Source organism: Nelusetta ayraudi, unplaced genomic scaffold (genome assembly GCF_046127955.1).
Source record: "Nelusetta ayraudi isolate G7.1 ecotype Tasmania unplaced genomic scaffold, CSIRO-AGI_Nayr_v1 ptg000136l, whole genome shotgun sequence".
NCBI classification, from domain to species: domain Eukaryota; kingdom Metazoa; phylum Chordata; class Actinopteri; order Tetraodontiformes; family Monacanthidae; genus Nelusetta; species Nelusetta ayraudi.
Genome location: NW_027466186.1, coordinates 3,005,617 through 3,031,479, shown reverse-complemented (window position 1 = coordinate 3,031,479; position 25,863 = coordinate 3,005,617). Strand labels below are relative to the sequence as shown.

The window sequence follows — 25,863 nt, the reverse complement described above, 5'->3', positions numbered from 1 at the left end:
AAGTTGAAATTCTGAGATTGTCGAAATTCTGAGCATAAAATCGACGAAAAAGACAAAATTTTGGGAATGAAATCACAATTTCACAATCAATGTCAACATAGTCAATGTCAACAAAATTTGACTTTATTTACGAAATTTCAACTTAAAACTCAAAATGAAAACTTCAATAAAAATCTTTTTTTCTCTTCTTGTGGCCCTAATCCTCTTTCGTAGGTTTGGTATGACTTTGTGTTTGTCTTTGTTTTTCATTTCTGAAACAACAACAACAAATATAGGGGTATATATTTTCAGGGACATTACATTGTATACTTCTCTGAAAGTGCTGAGTCCATATTTTTCTGTTTTGAATTTGCTTGGTTAAATGTTAAATTTGTTGGGGGTGACTCTATTTAAAGAGATGGGATCAGTATACACAAACTAAATTAGTGTTATGATTTAGTTTTGAATGTGGCTTGATTTTTGCCCTTTTTCCCGTCGAGTGCAAAAAAAAAAAAACTGATTCATGTTATACTGATGCCACTTTGGTGTTTTTAAGCCCAAATTGCGTCTCCATTGTATTGCACAGGTGTCAAGTGAAAGCTCTGACACTAGACATTAAATAGTAACCCAAATAATCCCGATTGTTGTGTAACCGATCAGAGTGGGAGTTCCTCCTCTTGGGTGCCTAGAAGTACTAGCAGAGTTCTATTTATTTTTGCTTAATCAATTGAGATGTGAAAGGAAGTAGGCCGAAGCAATTGCACAAATTCCTATCAGCATCTGAGCCTGCTGATCATCTCCTGGCATGCTCAGTTGTGTTTGTCTCTACTTGTGACTGAGCACAGAAAAAAAGAAAAGTGAACCGGGCTCACATTTGAATTTAAATGACAACCCATCACAGCCAGGAGGGCATCCCAAAGTTACATCCTGATAAAGAATATATACGGGACCACTAAAAAAGTTGGAGGGCAAAATATACGGCAATATTAAGCACTATAAGAATACTAATATGATATGAATGTAACTGTAAAGAGAGGACTTGAAGTATGAGAATGATGATTTTTAGGAGGAAGACACTTTAGAAACTTTAATAACTGCATTTTTAAGGGAAAATTAGAATGTCGTGTGTACGTACATGTCTCCGCAGTTGGAGTGTGACTTCACTCGACTGTTGAATCCAGCATTTAAATGGCAGGATGGACACTGAGAGGCAGCGGCTGACTGCCTGACAGTGAACGAAAAGAAAATCACAGGCAGTGAGGAGCAAACTACGTTTTCTTGCAAAATTATATTGGTTAAAAGTATTTATTTTATACCTGGAATCATTTCAAGCATGCATATGTAGGAACTTGGTGAAACACTTTCCATGTTTTATCGAGACATTTTTTTTAGAGTATATTTTCATTGATCATAATGACGTTTTGCATCATTTTCCCAACAGACAGTTATTCAGTTTGTCCCAGTGATAAACATCATTGAACATTAGTGATGAAAACCGCACCTGGAGAACATGGTCAATAGTGCTCAGTATTTAAGAACAGGTGCCAAGACTGAAGTGGAGAGAAGATGATGTTTGCTTGTTTTGTGTGTGTGTGTGTGTGTGTGTGTGTGTGTGTGTGTGTGTGTGTGTGTGTCTGTGTGTGTGTGTGTGTGTGTGTGTCTGTGTGTGTGTGTGTGTCGACTGAGTCCTCTGAATGTAATTATTATTACAAACAGAAATCTGCTGCAAGGCCATATATTTATGTACACTATGTTGATTTATCATGACTTTTTTGTGTCAATTTTATTGAAGGGCAAATACTATTACATGCTAAATGTATGCAACACATGTACTCATGCTAACTTTTTTTTTCTCCTAGAGAGAACCTGTGGAATAGAGAAACTTGATTGTTTATTTTAGCGAAGGAGGAAAGAAATGTCAGGGACTGAAGTGTTTTATCCTCCAGGAACGATTGTACTGTCAATAAAACTTAGAAAGACTGAAAAGTGTGTGACGCGTTTCGTTTAGGACCATTCAGCCATATTCATAAGATGTTGGTACCAAGGACGAGACAGTGACAGCTGTCTCATCTTACCTGTGGTTCAGCTTCTGCAGCGTTGACCCCTTGAATTGTGCTGGCCGCTAAAGTTGTAGCGGTGGCCGACTGTCATCTCTTGAGAATGAAACACATCCTGCACAATAGGGTGAAATCACGGTCGCGCTGCGCACACATTGTTCGCCACGTCACAACAAATGCATGTAACAATACATGGAGACAAGTGAGCCTGCCGTCGCTCTATGTGCACAACACCAAGCTCTTTGTAAAGGCGGGTTTCAATGAGGCGGTCCATACTCACACAAACACGCAGCTCCAGTCCACCTTGAACACACCAAAATAACCACTCACTGGAACAATCCTCATCTTCTTCTCTGTGCAAAGAAGCAGCAACGAGAAGCACCCAAGCTTTAAAGCAAATGACTTTGGTTTAGTTTTGCAATTGACAAAGGACACAGGTGTACTGATACATTGTTCCATTTAAGTATTACATTCCTTTCATATCATTTTGCAATGTTGACTTCAGTTTTACCTTTTTATCATTAGTATTATTTTTTTAACCTAGCTCTGTTAAATGAAATCATCCGAGCAGTTAGGAACGGATGTTCCAATTGCAGCTAGGTTCCACCAGGAGGCACTGTGTCCCCTGTGCTGCTCTGTCTTGAGATGGGAGCTGGAGTGAACACGAGCTGAGGCCAAGCCAAACCCCAGAGAAAAAGCCAAGGCGGCACTGAAATATGATGAGATGCATGCAGTGCTGGTCCACAAATCCACACGGCCTCCTCCTCCAGCTGGGCTGCTTAGAATGAAGCCCAGCTGATCTAGGGGGGATTTTCCTTCATCCTGTCGAACAGCCTCTCTTCGGAAACACATAGACACCACCCAGGCCTCTCCTCTACCCGTGACAAATTTCAATGACTCAAAGAAAATAGAGTGTTAACCTGAGATTTCTATTTATCCGTCTCTCTGGGTTGCTCTGAAATGCTTTTTCGTTGCTGAGTGGAGCACCAGCAGGTTTATGTGGTCCCACAGCGGGGATTCCCGACACTCGCAGTTGGTTCAGGCATGACAAACAGAAATCTGAGAGGATGAGGAAACCAAAAAAAAAGGCACAGCAGAGTAAACTCCATGATGAATTCATGCTACTTCAACACAAGTTTGGAATTAACAAGAAGAGAGAACCTACGAGAATTATGCCAATGAGTCTTAGAGCTGCTTAACAGGAAAAGCAGGTTTTAATCTCCGCTGCTGGACACCTCACCAGGCTCTTTGGCATGGACTAGTAAACAGCAGGCCCACTTGAGAGATGAGATGAGAAGAGGGATCTTGCCCTGAAGAGGTGAAGCACGAGTGGACGCAGAGCCGCCACTCTGCACATGTTGAACAAGAAAATGAAGTGGCGTACTCCAAAGCTGGCCAATGGCGAAACATAAATTTAAAGACGGCATGGTTGAAAATGAATTCCTACGGTTCATTTTGGAAATCATTGATTTATGAAATAAAATATAAAACATCCAAGTATTTAGAATTTAGTTTAAGACAAGAGAAAAAGCGAAACACGTGACTTGACTGTCATATTGTTTGAGTCTGTCTTTTGTTGCCAGACAAACAGTCACTGGGCAAACTGTGAAATTGCCCAATTTAAACACACAATCAATTCTACTCTGAGCCCAGTTCTGTTGATTCTTTCCCCCAGTTTGTCTTCAGTCTTCTGGCAGCATCTAACAGCTGAGAAGCAACATTTGCCATTTGAGGAGTCACAATGATCGATGTGCTTTGTGTCTTCACACACACACACACACACACACACACACACACACACACACACACACACACACTGCAGCAAAGGGCTTTAAAGTGCAGCCATTAGAGGTTTGCTAGTCCACTGCAAACAGGTGAAACATCTGTTCCCTGGGCAGCAAGAAGTAATAAATGCTGGACGGACAATGATTTTAGATAAAAATGTTTATTCTGGTGATACCAGTGATTCAGTACAAGAGGATATTCTGTCACTGACCCACTGGCAACCGGCTAACTTCACCCGTTTGTTGACTTTGGGAGGGTGCTGTATGTGTGACGTGCCGTTTGAGTTTGCATGTTCTTCCCGCGTCTGCCTGTGTCGCCGCACTCCAGGTACTGCTGCTTCGTCTCACAGTTGAAAGCAATGCGCAACAGGCTAACTGGCAACTCTAAACTGGCCAGAGTTGTGAAGGTGAGTGCAAACAATCATTTGTGCCTCTCTTTGAAGCCCTGCCATTAACTGGCGACCGGTTAAAAAATGTAACCTGGCACATTTTTAGCAAAAAAGGGTGACAGAAAAAAAAACGTGTTATAATTGTCAGGATATCGAGTGAATGTGTCACAGAAACACAAGGCATTTTTTCCCCTCACTGTGCACTACCGCCTCCTAGTGGCGAGTGGGCATACAGATTCACCATATAAATGTCAAAGTTGCAAATCTCCCGCCAAAAGCGTGGACAAAGTCACGTGTTAACAATAAAAAGCCAATGGGGAAAGCAATGGAGAGATGTGCGCTCACACATTTTAAACCAAGGTTTTACATGAACAAGTCTTCTATCTTACACACACACACACACAGACACAAATATAGCAGCGATAATAATTTGCAACTATAATGGCCCGCATTCAAGAATGCATCCACATTAGCTTTGAGGTAACAGCACGACTCTCTAAAATGTCACATCTCGTTCAGTCTTGGCGAACCAGATATTTTCTTTTCCAAGTCTCCGGCATCATTTGTTATGTAAATTACATCAGCTTTAATCACCTTTATTCATCATTCAGTGTTATTCACACAGGTAATGACATCTAATTTTGTGTTGAACCCTAGTATGGGTTACAGCCCCATCTATATTCATACTGTCTTAGCATAGGCATGAATGTTTTATGGCTCTAATTTTTTTTTTTTTTTTTGCTTTTCCAGGTTTTAACAAATCAAATTTTCATTGTGAGTTTCACCTTTTCCCCTTTGGCTGGGAATTATTTTGGGTATAATGCAGTGAAAAAACAATTGCTTGGCTCGGCTGCAAGAGGATTATTACCCGTACATACTCCAGCAGTATTGATTTCAGAGGAAACCACTGCAGTTGCTACAGAAGATCAACAAAGGTCATCGTGTTGTATCCAGACTTTTACTGCTGCGGAATTATAACCACCAGCGAGAGGAGAAAAACACAACAGCGGCGAAACGGCAAAGTGTGGAGGAGGATGTTGACTTTTTCCATCACAAGATCGCATTCAAACTTACACACATTTATATCCCTGGAGGTGGCTGCCGTTGCAACGTGGGAGTTATGAAGCAATATTTTGACATCATTTTTCTGAGTTAGTCAATAAAAATGGATTTAAAATGATACAAAAACCTATTTTCCAAACAGTGCAAACATAATTATCATTAAAAAAAAAAAAAAAAGATGCAGAGGTGTCTTATAGCTGTTGAAACTTCAACAACATGACGTTAATCAAAATATGAAGATGAGTTTGTAAAGGTACTTTGGCACCCGTGGATGTGACCAAATTTAAAATACGTCTGGGTTACATTTTTATTAATATATTAATTTCAAAATGTGTGAGTGAGACATGCATCGCAAGGTTATATTTAGGCCCCTCTTGTGGGGCCACTTGCGTCATCGGGGATGCAGAGCAAGACGACACGACATGGAGACGTCGCAATTATTCATTTCTGTTTACGCCCGCGTTTGACTCTGATTACATTTGTCGGCGCTTTTAATCATTTGTTGAACAGGTTCAGTGAGTAATGCCAGCAGCCGTGCCGCGCTGTAGTTTAGGGCCGAGCGCGGAGGAAACGCCGAGTCTGCATTATTTAGGATGTGGTTTTATAACGAACACCGAAGTAAGTGCTTCACTGTTTTATAGCACATGGAAATTGTACACCTGAAAGGGACCTCCAAATATTTTTGTCTAGACTCTTGTTTGTTTGTGTTCCTCCCTGTATGTTTACCTGCACTCACATCTCTGGGAGCGCGGGCCATATGGAGCTTCTTCTGATTTGCCAAATGCTGTATATTGTCACACAGACCATGACCATGATGATGCAGTGAATAACAAGTTTATTATAGATAGCAAGATTACATGATATAACATGATATAGTATAATATATGTGTATAGATTATATTATATCATGTTATATTATGTAATATTGTGTTATATTATATTTATATATTGTATTTTATTGTTATAAGGATAGTATATTTTCATTCATTCATCTTCTATACTAGCTTATTCCTATTCAGGGTCACGGGGCTCTGCTGGAGCCTATCCCAGCTGTCTTAGGGCGAAGGCAGGGTCACACCCTGGACAAGTCGCCAGTTCATCGCAGGGCCACATAGAAACAGACAACCATTCACACTCGCATGCACACCTACGGACAATTTAGAGTCTTCAATTGACCTCACATGCATGTTTTTGGAGTGTGGGAGGAAGCCGAGGAAACCCGGAGAGAACCCACGCAGACACAGGGAGAACATGCAAACTCCTAGTATATTTTTATTTCTATAATTATATGTTTATATATTTACATATATATATTTATGTAGTGTATAGATGTTATATATTTATATGGGTGTTTATATATTATGTATTTATGTGGATCTGTGTAGCAATATTTGGCAATATTTTGCCATAAACTGAAGAATAGTTAAAAGGGGAATTTCAAAAAGTTTTTTTTTATTATTTCTTCCTACTCCTTTTTTGAACTATGTGGGTATTTTGTTATGCTTTTGCTTTTTTTTTCTTTTTTTTATACATGTTCAAAATAAATGTATTGATTCGTTCATTCATTCCAGTGTGATAGTTAGGTTGCTCTGGCCACAGGAGGGCAATGACATTCCCACCACTGTCACTGCTGGGAGTTTTACTGGGGTCTGAAATACAGTGGAAAAATCAGAAAGGAGAAGGATGGGATGAAATTCGGTTCGGCGTTGTGTGAAAAGCTCAGTTTTTTTTTTTTTTTTTAGTCTTTCATGACATCACATTTATGATATTTTAAGTACCTATGATCATCAGGGACGCACGATGGCTTTCTTATCTTTTCTTCACTCTGGCCATGTGGATATCTGATGGACCCTGCTGTTCCGTTTACTTTGTCCGCATCAAGGCTCACATTTAACTCTGCGCGACTGAGGCAGGGTTTTTTTTTTTTTGTTTTATGGCGCCCATCTCCTGTGGTTGTATCTCAATATCTTTATGACTATTTAAAACCACCGGTGGACTGGGGACGGAGGGAGGGAGGAGACAGAGATAGAGAAGTATGCGCGCGCTGGGTCTGTGATAGTAACTCATGCAGAGCCCCTTAGTAACCCATCAGACCTGTCCGCTCCGAATAGCCATTTCTAACACTGAATCTGCACTGACTGCAGGACCAGCACGCATTCACTCTCAGTGGGAGACACAAGCAGCCTACAGGAGTCTTCAGAGATATCTGATAGGAGGAGGGGAGAGCAGAAGACAAATGACAGACACTGTCGTGAAACATGATTCTGTAAAAAAAAAAAGATCATCATCAGTTTTAAGTGTCCCTGGTGTTGGCATCAGGTGACTCCTATCATCATCCGGATGACAGTAGGAGTTTATTTTAAAACCAAATGGATGAATGAATGGAAAACCATTCATATTTAGCTAAAGAACCGACCGTGTGTTCCAGGTAGAAATTTATACAGAGTGACCTTAGTATTTCTCAATCAAACAATCTGATCATGATCCCATTTTCCTCCCTTGACTGTTCCGACTGCTCTGCGGTTTTATAATAGAAGGCTGAGATCGGAACGTGCGTGCGTGCATGCGTGCGAGCATACGTGTATGCGAGGGAGGGAGAAACAATAGCTCAAAGGCCTTGTGATGGTGACTGCAATTACCAGAGCCGCACAAGTTATTGAACTTTGTGCATAATGACTTTTGGCACCGTGATTATCGTTCTGGCGACGGCTGATTCTAACATGAACTGGCACTCTAATAAGAAATGTGCAGCGCTACAATTGAGCCCTGTCAAGCCAATATTCCACCACCAGCTCGAAGCCACCAATTGAGAGAAAATACCACCGGGCAAATACATCTTAATGTTAATGTCTGCTTGTGCGTGGATGTGGGAGCACAACGCATGGCACCATCCACTACGCACGCGCTGAAGCTCTGCGTGACGACATCGCTCCCCCCCCCCCCCCCCCCCCCCCCCCGGCCGGCCAACACAGCACACTTACGTACACACAACAGCACCAGCAGCAGCACTGAAACCACTGTACATTCATGAAAAGACACATTCACTCGCTGATCGTATTAATAGTTATGTGTGACATACGCTCAGAACTGATTTACTGAACAACAAAAAAGATTTATTCAAATTTTAAAAAAAAATAAATAAATACTTGTACCATGTACAAACAAACATTAACACAACTACAGGGACGTTCTTTCGATCTAAAGCCACAAACAATGAGTTTTGGTATGAAGCTCTGATGATCATTGCGCCACTCGGGGGTTGTCCAACACTGCAAGGTCATTTAATCCACGGTACGATCGTATCAAATGGGCCTTTAAAAAGGTACATTACAATCTAAAGAGGTTAACTTCTCTATCAAAAATGGCACGCAGTGATTTTGTTTGCAGAGAGCATCCAGGTGGACGGAGAAGACATCATGTGGGTGAGGTTAATTCATATTCATCCATTTGGCCAAGGCAGTAAAACCTTCAAAACCTCGAATCTTTTTATTCTTGTTAACATAAAAAATTGCAGACACATTGAGTCCGAGTGGTTCGGTCTGTGCTAAGATGACAATGGAGTGCTGATTATATAAGTTAAAAAAAACAACAAAAAAAAAACTGTCCAGTTTACTGTGTACTAGAATGCAGTTAAGTACATTATTTAATTAACTTATTTCGTTTGTGATTGATTATGGTGAATAAAACACTTAGCTGTTCTACACCGAGTCTCAGTACATCATCATTTGTTTTTGTTTTTAACAACTTGCCAATCACGCCGTCTGCGCAATATAAAAAAATATGGCTTTTGTGCTTTAGTGAGGACAAATAACCTGACATTATTAATTATTTGAGTGATTATCAAACTTTGAAAACTCTTTGAAAACTCTGATCACATAAAACTCACACAAAATTATAGTGTGAAAGCAGAAATATAAGTAAAAAAAAAATAGCATCAATATATGGAATGATAATGGAATAATAATGTCTAATAATGATAATAATAATAATCTTTCAACAAGGATTTTAGCAATCACTTATCTGTATCCCTAAGTGCCCCCATGTGGACATCATCAAAACATCAGTACAACAGTGCAGTTGACTCAGATTATCCAAAGATATCTATTATATCAATTCATCATGTAAAAGGTTTCACACTTTCATGTTTGAAGCAACATTTCACAGTGTTCTACAGTTTCTTGTGGTCCAGAATTGATTTCTTCCTTAATTGGGTTCATTATTAATTTGGTGCATCTTAATGAAAAGTTCACAAGTGTTAAATGTGATTTATGAGTCATCCACCGACACTAATGACCTTTGAGAATCATGCATCTCAGCATTTTTACAGGTAACCACTGAAGTATTAACTACTGGAAGCAGCAGGTACTGTGACACTGCGTGTGTGTCTGTGTGTGTCTGTGTGTGTCTGTGTGTGCGTGCATTGATTAGGATTAGCACTCAAAATTGTACATACACATTAAAAGCAATTATACTTTTGACAATTACCAACACATGAAAGTGCATGACGTCCTTCTGTCTGTGCTTACATTGCACCCAATTATCTCTGACAACTTTGTTAATTCAGAGTCCGGCAACATTCTATAACCCACATGACCTGAAAGAACTCCACCCAAAGGATGAGCAGCGTCTGCACACTCCACGTATGTGGCCATTCAGGTGTACAGAAGACGTGGCAGTCCGCCAGTCAAAGCATACAATGAAGCCTCCAACTGAGGTACATGCACAAGACCAGCTAGAATACGATACATGAAGCACTTCTCCTCCAGAAATCTTTCATTTTAAAAATGAACATAGCATTGGAGTAAATCTACAGCTTAATTGTGAATCTAAATCTGAAATGTTTCCTTAATAAATAAATTAAAAAAAAAAAAAAAAAAAAAGAGCTGTCATCACAACACGTGAATGTCAGTAAAAGAAAGTGATGAGCCGATGAATAACTGGGATGAGACCAGCATTGAAAATCGCAGAGGAGAGATGAGCCTGGCGCTGTTACCATCACTCCCAATGTTCTCAGACATTCCAAAACCTTCCTGTCGTGAAACAACAGCAGTGGCTTACTGTGGAAAAAAATGCAAGTCACACTTGAACGGGAAGTGTTTTGTTCTGTCAGGAACCAACAGTATTGTGACTAATCACTCCTCAGCGGCTAAAAGATGATTTCTGTGTGAAGAAAACACCATTTTCAGATGACAGCCCTCTTGTAGCTAATGGAGAATTGCAATATATCAAGAAAGATGGCAGGTGGTGAGAGCGCCATCGCTGGGCACCACAACTCAACTTATGAAGACAGTGAACTTAGATGAGGATAAAAACTGGGGGGGGGGATATCCAGGAACAAAGAACAAATGTCAGTTTTTATGGCTTTTGAAACTTTAACAAAACATAAAACAACACATTTCTGTTCTTTGATGGCATATTGCAGTTTTCCCTCACTGAAAAAAACGAGATATAGAATGAGTAGAAATGTAGTTATTTACGACATACCCTGTAATATAAGAACATCAGTCCTACTGTGGTTCAACTTCAAATCAATTTACTCCTAATCAGCCTGATAGCGGTTTCCATGGATGTAATCAGATTAGTCAGCAAAGGACCAAAACACTATAACTATTTAGAGGCTAAAGTCTCGAGGGAAATATGTGTCAAAGCAAAAGGTAAACAAGGGCAACACACACACACACACCAATGGGGTAACATTTTGAGTAAAACCACAGCACGTGCGTCTCTTAAAAGAAGGTGTCGTAGATGTAAAAGGAGGAGGGGTTTACCTGTGTTTTGAAAAAAGGTAAATGACTGATTCACAGAGATTCACAGAGATTTTTTTTTTCTTTTTATCTTTGTCAATCAATCATCTCATTAATCAGTTTGAAAGGGCTTTAAAAAGGCTTTTAAAAAAAAGGCCTTAAAGAAGCAAAGAAAGAGACACCACAGGTGTGATATGGTTTGACAGTAATAATAAGGGTCATATTAAGTTTTGAAAACAGACCAGCAGGGTACTTGAGTGAGGCCTACGCATGTCCCAAGGATCTAACAATGTCTTGACAGAAGCATGCAAATTGACTTTGCAAATAAAGGCTGGATGTTAATTAGAGTCCAGAATGATTCATATCTGTGTACCTGCTTTCCTTAACAGTGTTCGTACATGATAACACCATTGCGGGAGGGCAGTAAAAAAAAAAAATCTAAAGTCAAATGTTCCCTTTTGGGGCCAACATTGCAAAGCAGATGGTTCACTCAGATTTCAAATCTGAATTATAGCTGAAATTTAATTTTCAGAAATCCTTGATTTCAGTCTGCAATAAACTACAGTGGAGCAGCAGCAGATCTGTTAAGGTTAGAAGTGAAGATGGCTTCAAACTTGTATGAAAAACCGTAACTTTTCTTTGTCTTTGATCAGGAAGAGGCAGCTGCTACATGTTGGAAATTGTGGCTGCTTTCCTGTCGAAGCTGCTAAGGAGGGGGTTTCAGCATGGACGGATGACATCTTAAGAATGAATGAAAAATTTAACAGGAGAAATGTTTTAACTTTATTCCAAATTGGCTTCAGGTGAGATATGAGTGAATGGCGGCTAGCCAGAGCACGGTGACATGCAGCTAATGTCATTGCACCAATAGGGAGTCTTTAATCTGGTTAAACCAACCAACATCACGAGTCAACAATTTTTCATGTGTGTTTTCCTAACTCTTCAATTCTTTCTAGGAAACGTTCATATCTCTGCACTGCCGTTAAATCGGCACGCCACGCATGTTGATTCACATTCAGACCCCCTCTGTTTGGGCAGCCAAATGGTAGTATTGTTTAGAGCAACACTAAAGGATCCCATGGAACCCATTGAAAAAATAAATTCACCACTCCAGAGTGGACTGTTGAAGAATAGCGGAGACACTCTTCCAGCTGCTCTACGCAGGGAGCAGCGACACAAAGAGCTTGTTGATCCGGTGATTCACATGCGACGGACGACAACATCATGATGACTGATCATCAAATGCACTCTCATGACAACGATGTTTGCTTTGTGCGTCTGCGTCTGTAAAACCGATGCATGAGTGAGTCCACCGTGTCTGCTGAGCTCACTTGCGGGCGTATATAACCGACCGCGGTTTTTCAAAAGGTCATTGGCAGAGTGTATGTATACAAGTCTGAAAAGAAAAGAGGGAACCCTGTACATCAACACTGTGTCAATGTTGGACATTACAGATAGCACAAGACAAGAGAGGGACGGCAAATACAGCCGAGTGAGCTTGCATGATCAGTGTGCAGCAGAGTTTATTGCTGCAACGGTGCACAATCTTATATATATATATGTACTTTTAAAGAGGGAATCATTAAACATCCAGCTTTACGTTCACTGTCTGAGGAAATCAGCAAAACGTCAAGTGACTCAAAGAATGAAGGGGAGGCGGGGGGGTAACGTTCTGGAAACAATGCTTAGGATGTGGGATTGAGGAAAAGTAGCTGAAGCACATGACTACCAGATGTAAGCATTGCCGCCAACTTATAGGTTGCAAAATCTTGACAAAAATCCAAATCTTTGCATATTTCGGTTGGGCAAAGCTGTAATCAGACAGTAGCTGCGTTTCCATGACAGTTTTTTTTCGCAATACATAAATGATAGTTCTAAAATTTCAACAAAGCACAATTGCGATTTGCAGATGTTTCCACCTCATGAGAGCATAAAAACCTTTCAGCGATATTTGAGAGGTTTTTCAAAGTCTAGGTGTTTCCATTACCATTTTTTTTTTATTGCAATATATAGGTACTGCTAAGGGTAATGGAAACACAGGAATGGATAGATGCACACGTCCACGGACAGAGGATCTCTATCACGTTATAATAACAGGAAGCGTTCAGCAGTGGGACATTCGTGCAATGTATGCTTTCATTACATTGATAAGTTAGGTAAGAACCTGGTTGCATGCTGAGAAAGTTATTCCAGCCATTTATCCCAACTTTTTTTTCTCTCACTCTCTCAAGCCTCTCAAGCTCTGGAAATCCTCCAGAGAGAACCAGAGATATTCCACAGCAAATGAGATGTATGTATTCCATCCAGTGTCTTCAGATTCACCCCGGGGTCTCCGTCCAACTGGACATTGCAACAGTAGGCAGGAGGAGCATTTCAACTCCGGTACCTGCTGATTTTAAGTGCAGTTGCTAAGATACACGTGGCAAGGTATAATAGAATATCGAGCTGGCAGTTGCAGCATATCTTTCTCGTAGCCCGTTTACTCTTTTACAATCTGAATCCCATCTATTTGGACTCATCCAAACTCATCCATGTACAAGAGCAGCGCAGAGAGGATAGGCTCAAATAAATGGTTTTCACTCGGTTTAATATATGTACGAAGCACCTCACTGCATGCTCCAGAATACAAGCTCTTCACTGCTGACCTGAGCTTTAAAAACAGGCTGTTTCATCCTCCATTTTTAGACAAAGTGTAGCAATAAGGCTGTTTTTATTTCGCTCTCAGCACTTTCAGTTGTCACATGCGTCTTATTTTTTTCCCCTTTGCTTTTAACTTGTCTCCAAGGTGCTCTGTCATCATTTTCAGTCCGTCTATTGAATGGTGTGTTTCCGTCACCTCTTTATTGGTGCCATGTTGCCTGGAGGAAGGAACACATTCGCAAAAAACCCAGCTAGATTCGTGCAGTTATTCTCGTTTGTTTGTTTGTTTTCATTGTGAGGATCTAACACGAGACACAACCAGGACCTCATCGATGACTGTGTGACACGTTTTCACCAGTCAATGGTCCCATCAAAAGCCAAGGTTAGTTTACATTATAGGTATCCAAAAAAGAAACGCAAATACAAGAAAAAGGTGCAGACACACAGGAAGCTCACACATCTTGTGGGAGGTGAACAATTCATATTGTGCCTGTGATGACAGGAGGGAGCAGACTTGTTCTCTTTCCTCTGCATCTTTGATCGCTGCAGGGACTTGTATTGATTTCAGTTATAAGCACAGGTGGGTTCTGTTGTCATCTTTTCATGTTGTTATTTCTTTATCCATGTGATGATGGAACATGTACAGACCGGCCAACGGAGGCTAATCTATTCCGCTTGTGCAGAAGTAAAAGTTTATTACTCCAAGTCATAGAATACTACTAGAAGCAGGTTGGCATTACAATGAAAGTTGTGTGGATTCAATTCGCAAATAACCTGGACTCTCTCTGAAGGGAACCCAGGCAAATGTGTATGCACATTACGGGCAGCAACCACCACAGAGAATGTGTGTGCTTACTGCTTTGGGAGAAAACACAGAGAACGTACAAGTCAAAACATTGGACACCATTGTGGTCCTTAAAACAACAGTTTTTAATGCAAACCTTGGCACATTCCAGCTTGCGCAGTGCATTCACCCAACGAAACACAAATAATCACTCGAGTCCTGAAGACAACAGCAGCATCGATCAAACAGTCCTTCCATCACTTAATGGAAAAATATACCTGCAAGCTGAAATGTAAAAAAACGATTCTCTTAGACTGAAAAATGTAGCCATATTGATGCAGGCCTTACAGCCGAGGGCAACAGTAAAGTAATGCAATTCAAAAGATTAACTATGAACACTTAAAAGGTAGAGGTAAAGCTTTCATGCCATAATACGTTATTTGCAACAAAATCGTGAGATCAAAATTGCTGGTTAGCCCTGAGGCGCAGTGACTAAGCGTGCCGCCACATTGGGCCAACGTGACCTCAGTGTCTAACATGTAAACCCACATGAAGGGGCCGGAGATTCGAACACAAGACTCCAACCGCTGTGACACCGTGCTGCTCTACTTGTCACACAAGTCCTTTTCCCTGATGCCAAGTCACAAGTTCTTCGTTGAACCAGAGCAAGACTGGTGTTCTTTGCCAGACATCGTATGAGCTTCAAAGGCTAATCTCGTTGATTTGATTGATCAAGATTTAATCAACCAGGCAAACGGCTTCCAGCTACACACCAGTAGTGAGAAGCATATTAGAGGAAAATTATCAGAAAAATTAACAATTTGGTAAATGGTCATGGGAAATGAGCTGCTCCTTTTAGCACCTTCAGGGAGCCCAGGGAGCGTACAAAACAGCATCACCGTCATTCATAAAAAAAAAACTTGGTTAAACCATACCTTGCGAATGTGCTATGAGCAACAGCAGAGACTGTGCGCACACATTCGTCACGCACTTTCCTACTTATTTTGTTCAAGCAGCGAGCATAACTCCTCTATTTCCTGCCAGTTACAGACCGCCTCCGGCTCGTAATATAACCGTCTGAACTAACTGTCAACAGCAGGAAAAGGGGCGAGGGGCAGACGGAGCAGGAGAGAATAAAAGAGGGGGGGGGGGGGGGGGGCAAGCAGAGAAGAGAGAGAAGAAGACCAGGAGAAAGGAGAGTGGAGAAGACAAGGTACGACCCAGGCCCGAGATCCCGATCATCAGCCACCAGGAGCTTGTTTCAGAGAGCGACGTTAGTGAGAATCCTAAGTTTATTAAGCCTGAGCTTAGGGAAAACTCTGGGCTTTACATTTCGGACAGGGTGGTAAATCAAACCGCAGACACAGGGGTAATTCCAGCATTTCAGGTAAACTGTGAGTCTGTTTCTATGGTAACTCAGTCGGTGAACCTGAGGTTTATTTTCCTCAATAAAACCCAGGTCCCTCCCCTTTGCACCGCTCTATTCTTTTTAATTGATCCCATACCGTCACGGGGAGGACATTGCAAACATAGGCGATAATTTTGTGAATAAGTCTGAACAATAAGAACCTTGTAGGAAAAGCCTGATGAGACCGTTGTCTTCTTTAACATTTCTGTCTCATTCAGACAAATGCTGAAAACAAATGCGTGCCGCTAATTTTCAAAAGGTTCCAAAATCACTGATCAAGCCAAAAAGGGTCAAACTATTTAAAAGTGCCTCATGTAGGCTCGCTGTATTTTCTTAGTGTAAATCCCTTATGCCTCACAGTTCGGCACACCAGGCCTCAACTCAACTCAGATAGTAATTTAAACTCAAACACTGTGGAGCCATTTTATTAGATTCTTTAATTGGAAGGATATTTCTACATATTTTTTTAGTTTTTTTTTCCGACTTGGACAATTCTACATATGACAAATTGGATGCACTGCCGAGTTCCACAGGGCAATCACAATCTGCAAAATGTCCAATAGAGTTCACAAGTTCTGCTTCTTTTTCTCAGAAACTGCAGAAATGACCACTGGGAACGCTGTTGGGGGGGGCGGGTACTAACAATGACCCACTGAGATATTGTACTTGACATCATACATGAGGTATTAAATATGTATCCATCAAATTCAACTCAATTATAACAAGACATGGGCATAATTAAGGGAGCAGTAAAGGCACAGAGCTGTGTTGTGAAGAACTGCATTTGGAGAGTGTTTGAGAGCTTCAGCTCCAAGTCACCATCTTCGGGCTCTTTGGGCTGTACATTAATTGAGTATTAAATGAATGAACTTTGTGCAGTGTTCAAGTTTTGTTTTTTTTTAGTTGTGTGTGCCACGTCCAATCGTACCAAAAACTCTGGCATTATTTGAGACGTCTACCAACTGTCAACACATGTTCAGTGTTGCACATGCATTTTCTGAAATTTCAATGTGTGCTGCTGTGTGTCACTGCTTCTGTTACATGTACAGCCCTCAACCAATATGAAGGTTCTTGCCTAGCGCTACATCTTTGTGACATGTCAGTAGTTAGCTGTGATATCAAAGTATCACTGGTGTTGGAGATGTTGTCAGTAGCGCCATATCACAGCAACCATACAAGAGGTGGTAATATTATTATTATTATTATTATTATTATTATTATTATCATTATTAATAATAATAATATTATTTATATAATATAATATAATATTATATTATATATATATATATATACATATTAATATTATGTTCAAGAGCTAGGAAGAGCTAGCAACATATTGCTAAACCGGAAAGGATACAAAGCCAGCAACTAATCAGTCTCTTTAAATGATTCAACACATAGTTTTTCAGGGGTTCATGATTTGCCCTTTTTTTTTTTTTTTTTCCCCATTCTCATCATTTCTGTCTCTGGCCACTACCCACCCCATCTTCATCTCTGCCCCTTGTCCACTTATAATACATGAAATTAACCAGCGGATTACAGCAGGGGAAATGGATTGGTCTGTTGAAGAGGTTATTGTCCCTCACGAAGCACAAAAATGCTACAATTAACTCAAGTACTGTGACTCACTACTTAGGGGTTTGGGAGTGTGGGGATAAACAGAATAAATATAAATAATTTTATCATTTAAAAAACAGAGATAGAGAATGTCTACACACGTGTTTTCTGTCATGACCAAAATGATGATGTCATTACATATCTGTATATTTTATACGTTGTCAATCGATATTTCCACACTAACAGAGACTGATGGAGAAGACTGAAGAAAACCATGTTAGAATTTCCACATCATCAATGTGGAAATGGAAACATTTGAGGTCCTCAGTTTGTCTACCTTAATTTGTACCTTTTCCAATTAAGAATTTATCTTGTTGTAGTCACTACTTTTAAATGAGTAAATAAATAGCTAAGTTAAAAAAAAAACTTATGTAAGTACTTTGTGATGGTGTCTACAATTCAATCATTCTGATTACATTTAGTGAACATACAATGAAAACTACGAAAATCTACAATGATCTTAAAAATCTAAAAAAAAAAAAAATCTAAAAAAACAAAAAAACCTCCAACAATATCATAGAGGTCAACCAACAGAATTGTTCATAGACCGTCATGCAGAGGAGTTTCTGTATCCAGAGTTGTGTGATTGAGCAGAATCTCACTTGGACCATGGTTTGTCCTTCATGGAAATCGCATCTTATGAATGACCACATATTAATGCCGTTCTCCGAGAATAATGACGATGAATAAGCGGTGAGCAGGGCATAAGTCATTACTCTCAACTTAAAATAGTCCTATTATCAACGAGAAACAGGCTGCAGAAAAAACAACAACAACAACCCGGGGGAAATACATTGTTTGGTTTATATATAGTTTACCAGTGAACACGTTTCGATAAGAGCACAATAAAGCGTCCAACAAACAGATGACCACCACAAATACAAACACATTCAAAACGGAACCTCCTTCCCAGCTTATGTCACGACAACAATGCAAAAGCAAAGAATGATACCGAGTTACGTCACAAGACCACAGCCGCCGGACAGTTGGCCACAATAAGCAATAAGCTTCACAGCAGGAGGGTGAATAAAAGTGACAGGCAACTTAAGATTGCAGTTTTCCATTACCGTCAACAGAACTGTGTTGATACAATTACAGTTAACAGCTGCTTTGTAAGATTAGCTGTCAATATACGAAACATTGGTGTCCCAACAATAACTAGTTGAAAAGTTGTACACGTTTCCAGCCGAGACGTCGTGGAAGCGGAGACATGGTGCTCTTTTGCCGCCCACAAGTGTGACGAGATATCTTAACTTTAAAACTCCAATTTAGTTCTTGATAGAAACAAAGTACCAATTATGTAAATGACGCTGCATTCAGTTTGCTGGTTTACCTATATGTGGCAGTCAAACGCAAAGCTGGAGAAGCGGGGTGGTGCGCCTGCAGGTGTTTTAATTAGCGGTGTGTTCCGGGCAAACTATGGCCCACGGGCCATATGTGGCCCTTTATGCTTTTTAATCCGGCCGGCCGAACTCGAAGAAATTATTTTAATAGTAAGTAAGTCATAAAATAACTGTATTTCATCCTTTTTTCCCCCCCAGTGGTCAATTCAATAAAGAGCTCAATACCGTGGGCCTTCGAAGACAGATAATTTGTTTCTTTGCTTTTGCTAATTTTCAATTGACTCTAAAGCTACATGATGTTTTCTACATATCCCTCATGCATATTTATAGGCTCCTCTGTCAACTTTTAGTATATTTAACCCCCCCCCCCCAAACAGCAGGCTTTCATCTGTACTTTGGCAGTAAAATTATGGGTGCTGTATGTTGTTTACTCAGCTCTCCAGCTGCCCAAAAACACTCTTGCCATGTCAGACATCTGGGCTTCTTGGGATACGATTTTGAAACTACAAGGAAAAGGCAAAGTTTGAGCCCCAGAATGTGAATATAATGTCACAGAACACATTTTCCCAGAAATAAATGCCAGTAATTTTCTTCCACAGATTTTAATTATGAGACAGGGAGAGTTAAATTTTAATAACACAACCTCAGGCAAAAAGACGTGATGGTGATCAGTTTTGAAATCACTGTCTTTGCCTGTTAGAAGTTAGACAGGTGGCATTGACAGTGTTCAGTTGAAGGGTCCATGGGAAGTTTAACAGCTGCTAATGACAGTTTTAGGAAACGAGCTAAAGTTAGCATCATTAACATACTGAAGTCGAGGTACAAACACATAACAGTGAAGGGTGACACACATTTATAGAAAAGCCTCTGTATAACAGCTTAAAGTTGAACAGAATTACTTTTTTCATTTCCCATTTTTTTAAGAAAGGAAGAGAAAGAAATGACGAAGGGGAATTGCATTATTCTTTTTCTATGACCCCAATATCATTTTATTGTTTGACCGTGACGGAAGTGTAGGACCTTTTTTTTTTGTTGTTGCTTGTTTGTTTTTGTTTTTTTGAAAACTTGGATCTGGAAGTGAAGAAAATAGTTTTTAAAATGATTTTCAAAGTTCAGGTTTAGAACTCAAGGCACTCCGACAGGGGAAAGCATTTCTTGAATATGTTTGCAATTAAAGAACGTGAACACCTCAACTTGTTTTTCTGTTTGATGGAGAAAATGAAAAGCTTTTCTTTGAGAAGACACGCAGAGAATTTAGTGCCCGTTTGCATTTTTTCCCCCTTCAATAAAGAACACAAATTGCAAGCTGGCTCAACAATGGCTTAGACCTTGAGACTCACATTTGAACAGTGTATTCAGTTCCTGTAAATGACACCCATCGTTCTGATAATAAAGGTATCTATAGAACCCTGAACATTCAAGCTTCAAGGTTGTTGTTTTGTTTGTTTTTTTACTTAAGGCTGCAATATAAACAGCAGCACATAAAATAAAACTAACAGGGACTAAAACTGCAGGCCAGCTGGATGGATGAACGTTTCCATACTGAAATCTCCCACAATGCAGTAAATCAGAGGCATTTTTAGTCCGTCTCAGTATTACACAACCAGTCAGCTTCCTTTGAGCCACTGCTGCTATGCTGCCCTTGAACAAATTCCAGAGGAAAACAAATAAGAGGAGGCAACTGCGAGCTTTGCTCTTGCTGAAGAAACTGACACGGACAAGCGGCGGCGGCATCTTCATCAGAACTGGACGGCACTTTCACATTAAAAGGAAGAGGAAGAGGAAGAGGAAGAGGAAGAATGACACATACAGCTTTACTCAGTAGAAAGGATAGTTCTCCCTGACTTCCAACTGGCTTTGACTTTAGTCATAAACAACAAGATGAATCACAGCGTAGTCAACGTGTCTGATGTTGCACCTCACACTCATAGGATGATGCAGTGCATTGGTAGACACTGTCGCCTCTAGGCAAGGAGGTTGAGGGTTTGATCCTGTGTGAAAAGGATGGATGGACACGCAGCAGCATGTTGCAGCATCTCTGTTTTGTCTCGGCCAGAAAATGTTGTTTTTTTTCCTTTATTTAATTGAATGTTGAATTTTGTGTATTTATACTACTTTTAATACTATTCATTTGTTTACTTATTGCTGGTACTCTGAGTGGACAGGGAAACGTGTTTCTTTACTGTGCATTTGAGAATAAATATATACTTGATACTTGAATTGAAAGCCATGGTTGGTTCAAATTTGCTGGACTCCCATCTTTCGTTTTGGACCTCAGTCTCAGGCTCAGTTTTTGAAGCTGCTCCTCTCTTTCTCCACGCCTTCATGTGTATATCCATCCAACTGATACAGTGCACTGCGTGTGAAGGCGTGAGCATGTTCCTCGCACAGGTGAGAGAAGAGGAGGAGGAGGAAACACAAATAAATCTGTCACCCAGGTCCTGACTCTGAATGTGTGGTTGCATGTGTGTATCGTGCGCTCGTGCATTTGCCCGTCTACGTCCACAGTTGCGTCAGTGGGGTCGGTTTCTGCGCCAGCAGTGGGCTCCTCCCACCTGTCTAAGACCCTCCCATTTCCTGTGTATCGCTATAAAGCTTGGACCTCTTGCGCGTTCAGTCACAGCCAGAACACAGCGGGAGTTGAGCACCTTCTGAGGCATCTTCTCCAGGTCCACCGCAACTGCTGCAGGTAAGAAGAAAGGAGTAAATTCCTTCATTTCTGTATTAAATCAGGACAAAATATTATTTTATATAAAAGTTATTCTTAATTTGCTCGGATTGAATCTTTGGAAGATCCCGTAATGCCACAAATTTCTTTACTTTATTAAACCAATTAAACAGAATTATGCATTCATTTTAATGGGTTGAGCATTGCATCATATATTTATAATATTGATACGATTATTTCACATTAATTTAATTTTACTGGTTTTATTTCAGTTGTGCAGGTCGGATTAAGTAGAGAATAAAGGGAAATTCCAATATTTGACTGGTTCAAGGTGTTCGAAAAAAAAACTGTTCACATTTTTTCTATACGTGTAACATATTTGTGAGGCAAAAAACTAAATTTGGTTGTGAATAGAAGGTGAATATTTTCAAGTCAATAACAGCCTCCACATCACTTAACTACTGTTTCTTTCATGCTAAACGTGAAGAAGAGGAGAGGAGAGGAGAGGAGAGGAGCAGAGAGGAGGAGAGGGCTGTCCACACACATTACAGTACCACATCATTACCAGCTCTCTGAATAATGAATTACAGACAATGACCAGCTGCTGACAGGAATTCTATTAGCATGAACAGAATGGCTATTTACACCACCAGACTGCCAATTTAAAGAAAATGAATTCTAAAAGGATGTTGTGGTGAATTGCAGCGACTCAGAGGTATTGCCTATAAATCCTATGAGTTTGATGGTTGAAGAGGCTGGAGTATCATCTCCATAATGATGATAAACATATGGTGACCACCCCCTTATAAGCAGCCTCGAACAAGAAAAAACTTATATAAAAATCTATACGCTGCCGAGCTCTACACCTTCAAGAGCATCCAGATAGTTTTCAGAGAAATGCTGAGCTTTGTAGTAGTTGTAAAATTGAGAGGCTCGGGGTGACTTACGCTGCTGGCCGTCATCTAATTGGATGATTTTGTCTGGAAGAATGCCCTGGCACCAAACATCAGTCATGGCTAATGTGCGGCTGTGCCATGTAGGCTCCCGGGAGAAAGCACGAGGCAAGTTCGTAAATGAGCTTGACAAATGTAGTTGCCGTGAGCTCCTGTTGGTGAATGCCTTCAACAACACACACACACACACACACACACACACACACACACACACACACACACACACACACACACACACACACACACACACACACACACACACACACACACACACACACACCACTCGTCCGTCCTCTTTCCTGGAGGACATAAAGGTGAATCTATCGACAGACATTGACAAGGTGCATGTAAGGATTAACTATAAATGAGGGCGCAAGACTTTTTGTTGCAATTTGCCCAATGTCTGTCTTTTAATCCATCTCTTAATAAGCAGAACAGCGAATCATGCGAAGCTAAGTGGGGAAAGGATTTAAAGATTATTGGTGTGTTTCCTTTGGGACTGCGCTAATGCTGACAGCGTACATTCATTAGCTCACCCCAGCGACGCACACACCGACCCTGCCGACGAGTTAAACTCTAAATTGTGCGAGCGCGCACGAGAGCCAATATGATCCTTGCCTTAGGGTCCCGCCGAACCGTCAGAGGTTAATCCTCTCCCACCACCACTGACATCCCAATCACTGGCAACGGTGGAATTAGTTATTGCTCATTTCTGCAAAAACCTTTGATGCAGGTGATTTTCTCTGGAGCGGGAGCTTTGTGTTTTTCTTAAATGGAACGGTTAGAAAGACAATGAGTAAGCAACATCAGGCAGACAATAAAGGGCGTAGGACGGCCTAAGCTGTTGAGGACCGTCTGCAAATTGCGTCATCTTTTCTTTGCTTGCAGTCATGAATGTCGGAATCTGCCTGTGCATCCTCCTTGCTGTCCTGTCCAGCGGCTCCATCACTCTGCCCTCACATGCCATGGTAAGATGAAAAAAACACACACACACACACACACACACACACACACACACACACACACACACACACACACACACACACACACACACACACAAAATTGTTGGATTTCTGCATTGATTTTAAATCCAAACTTCCGTCCATCTCACTGAGCGATGAGCGATGAGCATTGCGATGCTTTTGTTGGTTTGTTTAAGCGTCAGTGTGAACCTGCAGCAAACAGTAGAACGTTCTGCCGTCTCCCTCATTCTTTTACAGCCACAGAGAGTCGAGGGTGAAGTTCTCGCGTCGGACACCCTGCCCCCACAACACACGCGCCAGGCTCGCTCAGCTCCGGCGCCCCCGTCAGGGCAGCAGGCCAACTACAACCAGGCCCAGGATGACGCGGACCTCCGGAGCAGCCTGAGTCAGCTACTGGCCCGACTCCTCTCCAGGAAAGGTGAGAACGGTCGAGAGACAAAGTGAACCGCGCCTCCTATTTTTGTCTCCCCACCCCATCACGATCTCCATCCGCCCCCTTTCCGCTCTCCTCCGTGTTTATTCCCCACTCCTCCCTGGGATCCGTCCTCCTGCGATCGCCCGTCACTCACGCTGTGCCTCAGTCTCACCATCTGGCATTTCCCCGCCTCCTTCCCTCTTCCCTCGTTTCTCCCATGCCTCCTTCACTCCCTCCCTCCCGCCTGACCTCGCTCTGCTGTCGGCCTGATTGAATCCGCGCTCCCGTGTCATGTTAACGCCGCTCGACTTGGAGAACTGCTGAGCTGGCTGGTCATACGAAAGCGCAGGCGAGGAAACTGTGACAAGAAATGAAAGCGGTCATCATGAAGTCCTTCTTCATTTATAGATTTTACATTAAAGAGGTGTAAAAATTGTGATCTCCAATCCTATATTACCCCCAACAACCCCCCGAGTAGACAGTATCTTCCTGTCCTAGTAATTCAGTGCGTCATCATCTCCCATCTCTGCAGGCTCTCCGTACCAGACCAGATCCTCCGTCAGCAGCAGGGCCAGTGGGCTCTCCCCCAGCCACAGGATAAAGGACAGAGATTACCTCGGCTGGATGGACTTTGGACGTCGCAGCGCAGAGGAGTACGAGTACTCCTCCTAAAGGCACGGCTCACTGATGGCGGAACATGAATAACAGCCCCTCCCCACAACCCCACCCCCTTGACACCGGCCAATAAAAGCCTCCCAGACCAATGAGCCCTTTTCACACTGCACTCACTGCAACCAAGGGCTGACATGACAGCATCCTGGAGGGTCTTAGTGTCAGGCCATATGTATAATTAGAGTGAGTTAAGTAAGATTCTGTGCTGAAGCTACGTGCAATTCCCAAATCCCTCTCACGGTGTGTCGGGATTCTGTTTAATGAAGCTTCCAGTTAAAATTAGCCACATAAATACAGCATCCTATAAATAAAATTTTAAAAAGTTAAGTACTTCACGACTCCTGTTGGCTTCAATTCTATCTTTGGCTGTTATCCTCAAGGTTGCAAATTTTTTTACTGTAAATGATATTTAATTCACAGTAAATGTTTTTAGTCAATGTGCATAATTGATGCATATGATAAGTCTTTGGTGGGTCTGTGTCATGAAGCATCGTTATCGGGATTTTACACCTAATTGTTATCAAAAAAAATCTTCTTTTTTTTTTTTAAAGATGACATTTAGAAAAATATATACAATAATCATTTTCTTTGTGCATATAATCTGAGGATAAGAAAGAAAGACAGAGAGAAAGAGTAAAAATGTTCTTTGAAACACGATTCACTTTCACACTGGAGACGTTGCTTGTTAAGACTCACCCTGACAGCATATAAGTGTTAAATTGTCCATTTGACTGACCATTCAGAATGTATCCATTCAGTGGACCTTAATATCCCACTTTGTGTTCTTTTCTTTTCTGAAAGTCAAAAGTGACGATCAAGTGATTTTGTTGCCACTTCAGCACAAACATTTTTGTTCAGCCCACAGGTTCAGTTCATGTGAACTTTAAGCATCTCACCTTGAATAAAAGTGTGTTGAAACAACAATAGTCCAGTACATTAAAATGAAACAAAAACTGTGCAGACGCCAGAAGGACACTGTCTGCATGGAGTCCCCTGGCTAGTGAAGGAAACCCAGGGCTAAAAGGTGCAGTGTGAAAAGTACAAGCTATTCATCGGTTGTCGGTTATGTCAGATGCTGGGGAGTGGTGGAGGGTGGAGGTCCATCTATAATTGCATAAAGAACCTTTGTGGCTGATTCCAATCAGGATGACAAGAAATGTCGAAAAGGAACTAGAGTGTTTTCTGTTCCCTTTTGAAAGATTATTCTGTATGTATGTATGTATGTATGTATGAATGTGCGTATGCATTCCTAGAGGCTCTGTAATATACATTCTGTTTCTACCGACTCGCAAATTTAATTAATTTCGAATAAAGTTTCATTTTCCTCAGATGTCAGCAAGAAATGCAAATGCATGAGTCTGGGAT

The 25,863-nt window shown here is 41.0% G+C and overlaps 1 protein-coding gene and 1 long non-coding RNA gene across 2 annotated transcripts; one reads left to right on the top strand and one right to left on the bottom strand.

Moving 5' to 3' along the window:
- Positions 1–1,610: 1,610 nt before the first annotated feature.
- Positions 1,611–2,391, bottom strand: LOC142879277 (uncharacterized). Its single transcript, XR_012925287.1, has 2 exons — positions 2,317–2,391; positions 1,611–2,151 (listed from the first exon to the last, which is right to left on the bottom strand). It is a non-coding gene; the product is annotated as an uncharacterized LOC142879277 (long non-coding RNA).
- Positions 2,392–21,403: 19,012 nt separating this feature from the next.
- Positions 21,404–25,828, top strand: ccka (cholecystokinin a). Its single transcript, XM_076012908.1, has 4 exons — positions 21,404–21,496; positions 23,317–23,396; positions 23,649–23,829; positions 24,359–25,828. Exons 2-4 carry the CDS (start codon positions 23,319–23,321, stop codon positions 24,496–24,498), a joined length of 399 nt encoding a protein of 132 aa, XP_075869023.1. The 5' UTR covers positions 21,404–21,496; positions 23,317–23,318; the 3' UTR covers positions 24,499–25,828.
- Positions 25,829–25,863: the final 35 nt, after the last annotated feature.

Bases quoted from the DNA above. Each gene is read 5' to 3' on its own strand.
- ccka (XM_076012908.1), top strand. From the start codon at position 23,319: ATGAATGTCGGAATCTGCCTGTGCATCCTCCTTGCTGTCCTGTCCAGC. The intron at 23,397-23,648 runs GTAAGATGAAAA...ATTCTTTTACAG, and splicing joins CTCTGCCCTCACATGCCATG to CCACAGAGAGTCGAGGGTGA. The intron at 23,830-24,358 runs GTGAGAACGGTC...CCATCTCTGCAG, and splicing joins CCGACTCCTCTCCAGGAAAG to GCTCTCCGTACCAGACCAGA.